The sequence below is a fragment of the Nestor notabilis genome, unplaced genomic scaffold (assembly GCF_000696875.1).
Source record: "Nestor notabilis isolate BGI_N333 unplaced genomic scaffold, ASM69687v1 scaffold4671, whole genome shotgun sequence".
NCBI classification, from domain to species: Eukaryota; Metazoa; Chordata; class Aves; order Psittaciformes; family Psittacidae; genus Nestor; species Nestor notabilis.
Window position 1 is genome coordinate 5,111 of NW_009914090.1, and position 13,335 is coordinate 18,445.

General features: G+C 35.4%; 1 protein-coding gene across 1 annotated transcript; it reads left to right on the plus strand.

The window, feature by feature from the left end:
• Positions 1 to 1,520: 1,520 nt before the first annotated feature.
• On the plus strand, positions 1,521 to 13,092 carry LOC104399322 (contactin-5-like; the record flags this gene model as incomplete). The annotated part of the gene is made up of 4 exons (XM_010023472.1): positions 1,521 to 1,702; positions 8,493 to 8,629; positions 10,691 to 10,820; positions 12,949 to 13,092. Coding segments are annotated over 4 exons (593 nt in total), but the record flags the coding sequence as incomplete, so codon positions are not given.
• Positions 13,093 to 13,335: the final 243 nt, after the last annotated feature.

Genomic DNA, 13,335 nt, shown 5'->3' on the forward strand with positions numbered 1-13,335 from the left:
GAACAGTGATAAAGGACCATTTTGCAAGAATAGAGAGGTATTGTAGGGACTGTACCTCAGAGATTAATACACACACACTTAAAATAAAATATCTTCTGTCACGTGAAGTAATCAGTGCAGCCAAATGATGTTTGTCTTCTCATATATGGAAATAAGTAGTGTATACCATTCTATATGGGACTATAAATTGACTTTGTGAAGGTAATTGTGTTAATAGGCTCAATGAAATTCATGATTTGTGATATTCAGGAAACAAGATGAGAGAAACATTCTGACCTCCAACTACAAGTCTGGGAATTTTCCGAATCTCTATAAAGTACAGGAATTTAGAGCATTTTGTGTGGTAGGTTGAGGACAACTGCAGTCTCACAGCCTGATTTTAACTGGCTGAATAATAGCTAGAGCTTTTCCCATGGTTGGTTGCCCTGTCTGTGTTTGTGTGTCTCAAACCTTGAAATACTGAGGGAAAGGTGATTTTTTAATACAACTTCATAAAGTTACAGTAAGGGGAAGTTAGCAAATGGTGGCAGAAATTAATAGAACCTTTGAATTTGAATCTGCTGTGAAGTACTTTTCCCCATCTTAACTGCCACAAGATCCACCTGTGTTTAAACAGAAGCTCAAAACTTTAAAGCAATAAACACTTTTTTTATTTTTTAAGTATCATCGGTTGCGTTTTCTTTGATGTTGTCCTCCCAGCTTCATTTGGAGTACCTGAAGCGGTCTAATTTTCAACCCACGATCAAATATTTTATAACTATAGTTGTGGTTTTTTACTTCCCACTTAAGTATCTGCCATATTTAGACAAATGAATGTCTGTACCAATAAGCCCAAGAGGTGCACAATGAATGATGAGTGCTTGGGCTAGAAAAGAAAATTGAATGAGCGCAAACAACATCTAATCCATTTCTTCCCTCAGTATGAAAGACACAATTTCCACATAGACCTCTGTGGAATAGCAAACCACAATGAAAAGCCCTTCCACTCCCACAAACAGGCATGTAATGCTGCAAGTCAGAAGCAGAAGTGCATACATACTTCATACACAACCAGTTTTGTAACTTAAATAGTATTGCGGAAAAGAATTGAAAACCTACATAGACGTTATCACTTACTGATCTCCTGAACTGTAGTTTCATTGCAGGAAAATTGGGATGTGTTGGAATTTGCTAAATTCATGCAGGTTTTGAAGTTGTTATTTTCTTTTCCCTATTGAGTGGAAGTGTTCAGGAGTAAGACATAGAGTGTTAAAGAAGCTCTAGAGAGAGTATTTCAAGTGATTTATTTGATCTCAATAAAAACGTGGCCTCCCTCGTGGATGAAAGAGACACATTCTGTGCAGCAAACCATTTAGTAAGGATTCCCTAAAGAAAGCGAGGTATATCAAGCATTATATGAACCTTAATTGTGGTTATATTTTATTGCTACTTAGATTATTAAGTGTTTAAACTACCAGATAGCAGAATCTATATTCTCCATAGTGGAAGTGTGCTAACAGTAATTTTACTAAATATTTCAGCCCTGTTCCAACAATCTCTTGGAGGAAAGTTAATGGTCATAATCCAAGTAAAGCCCGCCTGAGAAAATCCCAAGCTGTGCTTGAAATACCTAATGTGCAGCTAGAGGATGCAGGAATGTATGAATGTAAGGCTGAAAACTCTCGTGGAAGAAATGTCTTCAGAGGACAGCTACAAGTGTACAGTAAGTGTAACTGCACACAGTATTATGCAGCAATGCTTTGTCCACACTTAAGGCTTTAACTACATATGGAAGATGCTACGGTCCAATAGAAATAAAATATTGTTCTTATAAAATTAGTATTGAATTAAGATACATCTTTTATTTCTTAGTAATGCATTAAAGTGAGGTATAAATAAAATTGACTATCTCAAAGAACTGTCTTAGATATAATTTCATAGTTGGTGTTTATGGGGTTTTATAGGGTTTTTTTTAAAGTGTCACTATAATTTTAAAAGTCCTTTTTTTTTTCTCCTTATCTGATATATAACGATGACATGCAACCTGAACATGGTTTATCTGTCAGAAAAGAATATTAGAAATATCTTGGGATTTTTATCACAGTTTTATTAATGTTTCATGCTTGCCATATTTGAGTGCTGAGTTATGTCAAATTCCATCTACAAGAATCAACTGGAGAAGTGCTTCTGTTTTTGTAGAAAATCTCAGTCTAGGCATGCACAATATGTGAAGGTTCTGATTTTCAGAAAGGGCTGAACGTTTTCTCTCTGATTGGTCTTTCTAAGTTTTTTGAGTAGGCATAAAAAATGAATCAGGTTGAATACTTACAACCCAGTTTCCCTCATATTGGATGTGCGCTTGAGACCCACTTACTTCTTATCAATTAAGGCTACACCAATTGCTATTATTCCATCAATCCTACAAGATTAAATTCTTAGGAGGAAAGGTCTACTGCAGGAGATCATGCAATGACTTTCAGACTCTGAATTGTTTTCTGTCTTTGAATATCGCAGTTAGTGGAATTCCAATTGCTGCAGTGCAGGCATGTCCTCAGGCTAATAGATACCTTTAAGGACTGTCTCCTGTTAATCAATCTTATTTTTCTTTTCTTGATTGCATTGCAATGCTCCCAGTGCTTTCTCCCCATTACTAGCTATACACAATTCTCTTTGTTACATGTTTTCATCAAATAACTGTAGTTTGGCATCATATATTTGGTTTATTTTCCACATATGTCAATATTTCCAGGTCCATAATCAGTTTTCTTGTCTCCTCCAGCTTTGCAGTGTCTTTATCTTAGTCCCTTGTTTTTAGGGAGTATCAGCACATCTCTGGATGATGATTCTCTCCTCGTTTTTGATTCTCATCCATCTAAAGCCAAGGGCAGGTTTTTTGCCTTCAAATTTTTTTTGCATATGCTGGGAAAAATATCTGATGACAAAGATGGTAGTTTGCGCCTTTCATTTTGGACATGCCATCTATACTGCACTGGCAGCAAAGTTTTTATAAGGCTTTTGCTGAAAACAGCGGTCAAAGCCCAAAAACTATTTGGTGCCTCCTACTATGGCAATATCCCAGCGATATTTCTCTGGTATTACAAATTTTATTGTCAGTTACTTCCCTGAAAGTACAGCAGCTCCTGTGAGGAGCCTGGAGCTGGGGAATTTAGCTGCATACCTGGTCTTTTTCAATAACATTTGTTAAAATGTCTAAATTAAAAAAGAAAAAAAGCTACTAGGTGTATCCCAGCTCATACACTTATTGGCTGTTTTCTAGTACTAACTTTGCCTCCCTCTTTCAAAATTAAAAGGAATATAAAAGGTGCTGTTCAAGAGAGAAAGTAAGATGCTGGAAAATGAGTTTATTTTCTCAAGACCACCCTGCAGACCTGTGGCATAAAATCATAGCAGACATGATGTAGTGTTCTATACAACTCTGCCTCCCTCATTAGCCTGGACACATTTTTGTTTTGAGCAGAAATTAAGATGATACTCAAACCTAGGAGTCCATAGAAAGCATTTTCAACATAAAAACCAGTTTATTCTACTCTGCGCAGGTAGAAATATGTATTTTTAGTTCTCCACCATTGTCAAAATTATACTTTTTACTGTCATTGCCTTTATGGATAGTGTGCAATTTGTGCTAGTTGGCATTTTCTGCAAAAATATTAGAACTTCTTTAACCGTATAGAAAGGAGGTCCACTTCAGATTGTCTCATTCCTCTGATTAGCAGATATTTGAGACTAGTATGTTATTAAGTTTCTCTTAAGTCTATTACTATACTTTAGACTGTCTTACTGATAAGTCAAAACCAGATCTGAGTCAGAGTTTAACCTATATGCATTAGCAGGGAGTAAGGTCAGAGCAGGTATCAGAGGGCTTTCAGATGGAAGACACCAGCAGTGACCTCCAGTACAGCAGAAAAACAAACTGTTACTAACCCCTTAAAAGTGCCTTTTCTTGGCCTTGAGATTAGATACTCCCTAGCAAGCCTCTTGCAGCCTTCAGAGCTCCTGGAGACAGCATTAGTGTCTCACTGGCCTACAGATCTCAGCAACCTTTTCCAGGGATGTAAGAGAGTTTGGGTAGGAAGGTTTTTAGCAGCACAAAGTTTAGCCAAATATTACTTTAAAAAATTCTCATTTTCCTTTGCTGACAGCTGATATGGCAAGACTCAGGGGCATTACTTGAAACAGCACTTTCTGCTGTACCTCTTATTCATAACAACAGTCAACATGAATTATTTACCTGTAAGCTCATTTTCTTTTTACTGACATTTTATTCCTTCAGGACACAACGACTATTTTGGCTCAGAAAGTCAGATGTAGGCCATCATTCCTTTCCAGGGGATTCTTGTAAAATTTCAGAGCAGGCTGTAGGACCAGCTGTGTCATTCTGCAGTCTCACAATCTGCGTATCTGTAGGAACTCACTCACTGTCTGTTTGAATCTTCTTCTTTTCATCAGTTACATCTGATCTGAGTCACCACAGAGTATTTTGGAGAAAGCCCAGGACACCCAGTCTGCCTGTCTGATCACATTTAATAATAAAAACAGTGCTTCTTTTCCATTTCTTACCTGCTGCTGCAGTCCAGATATACCATGGCTGCCTGATGCAGCTGACACTATGGATGTTCAGAAAGTGGTATTTTGGATACCAACAATTTCAGTTTGTTGTAGATTCAGCACTGTATGGCAGTTCAACTGTAGGAAATGACAAAGGCATTAAAAACATAATATTGACAACGCAAGACATCCTCGTACGCGCTGCAACCTATTTTGTGAGGTGTGATTTTTCCCCAAGTGAAGTGTTCATCTTCTAAGTTTCCATTAAATTTTCTTCAAGCTCAAATTGATTAATAATGAATGCAGCACAACAATTAAAATGTGGGTAGAGAAATGGGCTGTTAACCTTTTGTAATCACAGTTGCCCCCCAAATCCTCGCTAGCAGCATTTTCCCAATGGTAAGAGCTGTTCTGTGCAATTCCTGCCCCTCTCTCAGCCTGAACCTTTTAGGTTTTCTTCTGTGCTACCTACTCACTAGAACCAGTTGAGCAGACCATGGTGATACGAAGCAGACCACAAAAATACTTTTATGGCCATTTTTCTTTTGGCTCTATCAGTTCCCTGATCCTGCTCAAAGCAGCGCCCCATGAGCAGAACTGCTGCCACAGCAGGAGGGGAGGTTTGCCGTAACAGAGAGGAGTGGAACAAGCTGAGGTCAGGAACATGCTGTAATGCAGTGTAACGGACCATCCTGGTTTTAAAAAAAAAGTAAAATTAATCACTTCATTATAAAAGCTGTATGGAATAAAATCCACTAGTGCCACTACAGGTTACCCCCTGGCTTGAGAGAAAGAGATTTCTGTGGTCAGAGTTGCACCTTTAGTTTAAATTTGCTATCTTACTTTCTTACTGTAATAATTAACTATTCTCCTACTGTAGACTTCCCAATTAGCCTTGTGTCCAGAAAATTATTTTTCTTTCACCCCAAACTCTGTATTCATTCACATTTTAGGACACTATCTGAATTCATTTCTCTTTGCAAAATTTTGTCCTTAATTTTCTCTCAGTCAAGAAGTTGATGAATAATTTGAGAAAGCAGGCTGAGTTTTCTGCATCTGAATTTCATTTCACACCATGGGTGTAAAAACTGGCCTGTAAGCTTGCAGATTTATTGCCAATTTGTGTTTGTAAAACATTTTGACATCCTGGAATAAACAGGTGCAGAAATGCAGCATAAAATAAATCAAGGATTGGACAGTGATTTTAAAATCTCAGGAGTGCTATGTAAAGCTGTGGCACAATATCCGTAAAGACTACTGAATAATGAAACACATACTTCTATTCTTATATTCACCCCAAAACTCTTCACTGGACAGATGAAAACCAGGCAAAACCCATTTTTTTCTTCAAGATAAATGTTGCATTTATAAAAAGGAAAAAAGAAGCATGTTACTTTCGAAATCTGTTTAAATGCTTCTTAGAATTTATATGTTCTAATTAAAATTAAGTGAAGTCATGGAATGAAATTTTCTTTGCCCACATGTATATCAGGATGCTGTTAAGACATATTTGTTTTTTCTAAAAAAGGAAAATAATATAGAGTCCGAATTTTTGCACTGTTTCACTTTTTTAATTATTGACAGGGTTAAGAACAAGTGTTATGATGTTATGCAGAGTAATCATATGAGCAGAGAGGGAACATTTTGTGGCAAAAGAGTACATAGAGAGAGGAAAGGAAGCCCAAAAGCTATGAAAACATTTCTCTCAATCATGTGTTTAACTCTATCCCTGCTACATCTACCTATTGCTTTGCTGCCTCGTTCTCGAAGCTGTGGGAGTCTGTCTTTGCTGATGACAAGTTCAAAACTTGAAAATTATGAATCCAAAGACCATTTTGGTGATAAGGAGAAAATATAAGGCAGATATACCCCAACTAATGAAAAAGGTTGCTAATACCAATCATAGCACTGTGATTTGCAAGTTTGTGGTTATAGAACAAAACTTGCGCCATGACTATGCCATGACTATGCTATCAAGACAGCCACAGGCAGAGGGTAGGGAATGGCAGTTGTGTACTGAGGAGAATACTTCCGCAGCCAGGCTTGGGAAGACAGTTTTATTTAAGAGTTAACAGTTGCACACTAATTTTGAATGCTCTGGTTTATGATGAGATCAAATTCAAGGTGGAAAATGAAAAATTAAAATAATAAAAAGAATGAAATGCAGATAGAAATAATATAGCACTTCTGTGAAACTCCATGATTTTATGGCACCACTGGATAACTTTTATGTAATTTTAGTTACACATTAAATTGTCACGTCTTCCAAAATCATATTAGCCTACTCATTTTGAAAGGAAACAATTACTTTTCAGCATGCCCCTTTGTGCATACCAAAACACTCAAAACAACAGCATCAACTATATAATGCAGTCGGATTATATTTTTAGGACAATTAGTAGACAACAAGTGAGCAGGGACTCTGCAAATTGCTTCTGAGGATTTCATGGGACCCTTTGATATAATGTAAGAATCAAGTCATTCAGTTCAGCGGAGCACATATGGAACGTGTCATGCATTGCCTTGACTGTAATAAGGGTAATAAGGGAACAGATGTTTCTGGTCTTGGGTTTGGGAGTGAGGTTCAGTCACTCTTATCTCTGTTTTCCTCTGCTAAAAGGGGTAGGAGTGATTCTTCTTCTGCTATGTTTCCAGCTTCTGACAACTGTCTGGTCAGGGATTCTGAAGCAGACGATTGTCTGCTTAGGAATGATAGACGCCTCCTTCACTTTCTTTATCATCCATGCACGAGATGTAAGCTAGAAGCAGTTAGTCACCTGTCATGCCTTTTCATATCTTCTCACGTCTTTGATTGGTGACCTGTCAAAAGCCAGCTAGATTCAAAGATTTATTTTTACACTCAGTACTCCATGTTTAAGTACATTATCAATTATCCGATGTTTGAAGCAGAGATTTTCTTGTGACAGATCTGGACTTCTATTCATACCAAGCAGAATTTTACATTCCTTTAGCAATGAAAGCCTTTTAGCTACTTATTCTTTACTAACTGAAAAAACTCACAACCCAACACTTAATATCATTAATGAATTTCATCTATCATCCTCTTTGCTATACAAATTGATAGAAAAAACCAAAAGATGGCTTTTAAACATATATTTTTATTCCTGCGTATGAATGCTCAGTTCCTCACCTAGTCATACAAAGTGTTCCAAAATTATAAGATCCTACATATTGCTATCTGATCAACTGCTGCATTAAAGATCTGCTTTTTAACAGATTATTTCTTGAAATTTAGATACTAATGATCACATACACACCTGCCAACTGTCTACCTTTAAAAAAGATTGGTTTAACCTTGTCTTATTGTGTAATTTATGTTCCTCATGAATGCTAAAAATCTCATGGGTTCTGTGCTTTAAAACACTGAAAGCATTTTCAAATGGATTTAAACTCAAGACACTTTAACAAAAATATGTGCAAATACTTTACCAAATGCCCAGTCATTCCTAGCTGAAAAAAAAATGATTTCCTAGTAAACTGAGAAAACTGCGTGAAACAGAGTCTATGATGACTGACCTCCTTTCCAAAATCTAAATAGCTTAAGTCTTGAAAAGTTACTAAACACTGTATTGTGAGTACCAAGCAAATGCTCTTACATTCAGTAATAATGAATGCATTAATAGATAGTACTGTAATTTAATCCAGTGGACTTTATTAAATCAGGCGTATTTCTATTCCTTCTATTCTATACTGCTCACTTTCTGGTGTCATTATGGCATTTCCTTTAAAGTTATGAAATTACAGAATTTTGTTAATTTCGTGACTTTTGGTTTTGGCTGTTCATTTAAATGTGCTTCTTTCTGAGAGTAAGCTAAACTTTGTAAAGGCCATAATTTAAACTCTTTAATGGATTAGGTTTTTGCATATCAGCTGTAGACTTACCAGTTTATGCCCTTTGTATACAGTATGTTTTTTTTTTCTTGCAGCCTACCCACATTGGGTGGAGAAACTTAATGATACTCAATTAGACAGTGGAGATCAGCTCCGATGGGAATGTAAAGCCACTGGAAAGCCAAGGCCCACATATCACTGGCTGAAAAATGGAGTTCCTCTCTGGCCACAGGTACATTAGACGAGGAGTCGCCAGGATGATGCATGTTTCTCCTTTTATTCAGATAAACCCTGTTAAAGAAAGTACTGAAAAACACTTTAGAAATTACTGTTTTCTGTGTTAGTTTCTGAAGTGTTAGTATACATACAACTTTTCTATGCATGTCACCTCTGAACCATCTCAAGTGGTGTAAAATTGCATTCATCAGTAATTCTCTGTAGTTCAGAAACATTTGGGAGGTGGAACCTTCTGACTTGTGTCTGAAACAGAATCTGCCATTGTACTACACTGTACATCTAAGCAATCTCCAGTGTGTGTGTTTGTTTCTTCCTTTCTTTCCTTTAGATAATGCTATTATGCTGTTTTCTTTTTTAGATAATGGTACTATGCCTTTTTTTTTTTAAATACAAAGATAGTAACAACTCTAAATGTGCTTTATTTGCTGAATCACATTCCTTCATATTTCCATAAATGTAGGTTGTTGTCATATTATTACGTTATGTTACATTGCATTACATTACGTTACCTTACGCTTGTTATGTTATGTTATGTTGAGATTTACCACATTTTGCTTGTGCATAATCCTACTCTTCAAAACACTAGCAGGCTAATATAAACGGTACAATGACTATTTTATTTTCATCTGTTTCCAACTGGATCGTTAATTCTCTGCAAATAACAGAATTCATCATCAAGACCATTCAAATGCTCCTTATGAGACTCCTAGAATGTGAAGTCTTTAACTGCAGTCAACTACTGGTGTATTTTAGAATTAGATCTAAATAAAATTCTCATTTCTTTTTAAAAGACCATGCATGGCATGGTCTTTTATTTCATTTTGTTCATTTTCTCTCACTGAATTATCAGCAAGTCAACCTACATCATGTGTGTTTTTGCCTAACACCTTTATGTTTATAATATAGTGACAAATTATTTACAGTAGATAAAAGTTTTGTAAATTTATTTAATGCATTTTTCCAGATTAAAATAAAGCTGTTGAGTTCTGGGAGACAATGTTTCCATTTGTAAACGAATTCACAGAAAGGATTTATGAATATAAAAGATGTCATGATTTCCTTTTCAGTGAATGTCACTTCTACCTATGAACGTCTACCAATTATGAAAACAATGAGAAAGGAAACATAGATACAGCTTACTTTTCAAGTTGTGAGACATTGAAAATAAGGTTATATGCCTTTACTTTATCCGTTTCTGCCTCTGTAGAGGAGCTGTTGGTCCTGAAACTGAAGCAATTTAAATATCTGTACTTTTTGGTTTTCTGATTTTCTAAACTATTAGTTGCACTAGGCTCTGAAATTTCAAATTAAATTTCAGTTTAAACTGAGGGCTTACACGGAGAGAACTTGTTTTCACAGCTTCCTCTGCATTCCCATACACTTTATTCTTTATTAATTTTTAATTAAACCTACAGCAATTGCAATAATGAAATCTAGAGATATTTTAAAGCAATTCAAATTATGCAGCTCATGAAGTATACATTTCCTTAAACAGCTTTCAGTGCCCCTTCTCTTCCAGCTGTGGTAATTATTTTCTACTAGTGGAATTTTCAAATAATAAATTTGCACTAATGATGAAGACGATTTAGACCCTTTCACTCTTATTCATGCAAGCAATCTCATACATCTCCTTTTATGAACATAATACTATGACTGAAACCAAACATTTGCTAGAGATGTGAAGATCATCAGATATGCTGCACCCATGACTGACTTGTTGCCTCATTAAAGTTCCCAGGATGAACTGTTTTTAAAAATCATGTAAGGTTAATAGCAGACTAACAAGCAAACAGGCAGAAGCAAGCCTTGGAGACAGTCAATTGGCATTGAAAAATATTTATCTTTAAATATTTTTGGATTTTTTTCTACCTTCCCCCATCTGCATTACCTTTGTCATTCCTTATATAACAAGAAAATAAGAATCCCAAGGAAATTTGTTGCTCAGTTTTATTTTAGCTTAATAATGTCTTCTGTCCCTTTGCCTTAAGCTAATAGCACAGCTAATTTCCAGTGCTCATTTGCTTTTATAGATTTTTTTCCTATTATTCCATTACAGAACAGGATTGAGATGGTTAATGGTGTTCTGGTGATCCACAGTGTGAATGTCTCAGATGCTGGAATGTATCAGTGCTTAGCTGAAAATAAGTATGGCACCATTTATGCCAGTGCCGAGCTGAAGATTTTAGGTGAGTATTACTGAAAAAGAGCAGACTACTCCTTCTTTTTTTCCCTTTGATAATTACATTTGTTCTTGGTATGTTTTGATAAGGAACAGCTTCTGCCTGTCGAAACTGAGCAAAGCAATGAAAATGGGTTCCTTTTTACTCTTGTTGTTTACGTAGTGGGTCTTTGATGCCCAAGAGCACACAGGTCCTTCTATTAACTGAATTCTTTTTTTTCATAAATTATTGGCTTGGTTACATTCTGTGACAATTTCTCATATAAAGCCATTTCAGTTCAAATAAATGAAAAAATATTTTTAACCCTTCAAAAATAAGTGAAGAGAAGAAACATAGAGAAAGTAAATATATTTTAGTCTGTTAAAATTAAATTATTATTTCTACGAAGGCTATTTTCAAAGGTAATTAAGTATGATCTTAGTTTTAAAGGCTTAAAAATTTCTTATGAAGTCATCAGAACTGATTGAATACTGGAAATTACATACTTAAGCTAATATCATCCATAGTAAAGCAAATAACTACATAGTGTTATCTGGAAATCCCGTAAAAATTTCATTATTCAAAATTTGAGGTGGGGACTTGAAGGAAATATTGAAGCATGTCTTTCCAACACTCTAGTTTTCCTTAAAGCAAACTGTGGTAACACACAATTGGATAATAGTGATAAGAGGACTTCCCCAGAGTTAAGTGAGGCAGTCTCATGATCTTTGCTAAAGTATTATATAGCTGAAAGACAGGTGTCTGCCAGAGCAATTCAATGGCCAAATCAGAGATTAGAGGTCTCTGCACTGATCAAATCTTGCATATTTCAAAACCTGTATCTAGAATCATTCTTGTAAACTCCCAAATGAATAAGAAATCTGAAGTTATTGAAACAATATACTGCATTTGAGCCAAGATTTGGTTCTTCTGAAGAATAATCTGTCTAGAAGATTTCCATTATTTGCTAGCTGGCCAACTTTAGAATTTCACTGAGAGCTCTTCAAAATATTTCTGTCTAGCCATAAATTAAAACCCACAGAGATTTTTGATTCAGTCAGCAAATAGGTCCTTGTTGGTTACAAGGTTTTCTTGGGTTTTTTTTTATATCTGTGATAATATAGGTATACCTATTATATCAGGTAGTTGCACACTTTCTCTGTTATTGGAAATGGACATTGTATGTTCCTGCAGTAAAATCAACGTTTCATTTTGTCATTTGGGAAACTGTACCCCCGTTAAATTTTAACCATACTGTTGTATTAAAGAAGCAGTTCTATGTGATTGTCTGGATTATTAAAGGGAGAATAACAAAATAAATTGTCCATATAAATAGCTCTGGTAAGAAAATTACCCAAAGTAACAGTAGAAAAGTCCTATGTTTGAGGCAATGATGTGTAATATGTTCCTATATCTGTAGCTGAGGTAGTTGCAGAGGGGGCTTGGTTTTTGCAAAACTAGTTTAAGAAAAACACAGACAAATGAGATTACTTGAGAACAACTGTCCTTTCTTCATGTGAAATCACAGTAATTAGTGTCATTTTGGGATATATTTATTACGTACTGTAATTTTATGGTACATCAATTATGTATTTTGATCAATGGGACTTCTTAAAAAGTGAAATATTAAGAACAAGACATAGTTTAATATCTTCTACTGAGTGCTCACTTTACAATTCCAAGTTTTCAGAAAAATCCTGTGCAATAAAAAACCATAACAAATTTCTCTAATGGTAATAGTTTTTGTAAGAATTAACTCTAGAGAGTGCATTTGGGATAGATGTGGAATTTAAACTTTTCATTTTGAATTAGTTACTTCTAAAAAGTCCATGAAAGCCAAAGATTTGGGAAAAGTTGCAGCTAAATCAACTATAGTATTTAATTTCTGAAGTTGTTGGATTTCATAACCAATCTTACTTTGGTATTCTGATGTAAGGGACGTCTCACTAATTCATAAGTGGATTAAGTTATAGACCTGCCACCTAGTCTTGGCTTCTGCTTGTTTTTAAATATTTTGTAAAATTCCATCAAATCTGCAGTGTAATAATTTCCTCCAAACCAAAGTTTTATTCTAGTCTTGTATTTTGTATTAAAATTTAATAAAACAGGAAACTGTGATTGTTCTGTGTAGAGTTAACACACTTCTTTTTAACAGCTTCAGCTCCCACTTTCCCACTAAATCAAATGAGGAAAACAATAATTATTACCAAGGGCCAAGAAGTTCTCATTGAGTGCAAGCCACAGGCCTCTCCAAAGCCAACTATCACTTGGAAGAAGGGAGACAAAGCACTAAGGGAGAGTAAGAGGTCAGATGCCTGTTCAGTGAACTAAATACTATGTTTGCATGTTTGATTCTGTAATAGGATATGAAAATACATGTGACAAGAACACACATATGTTAACATGGGTATGAAATAATTATTCTGTCAAGCTGATTTGTCTGACAGTAGTGACTTTATTGTTTCCACAACATTGAAATGAAAAATCTTGAAATTCTTCGGAGATGCAGAGAGATGAAAACTGTTATTATTTTGGTTTTTTC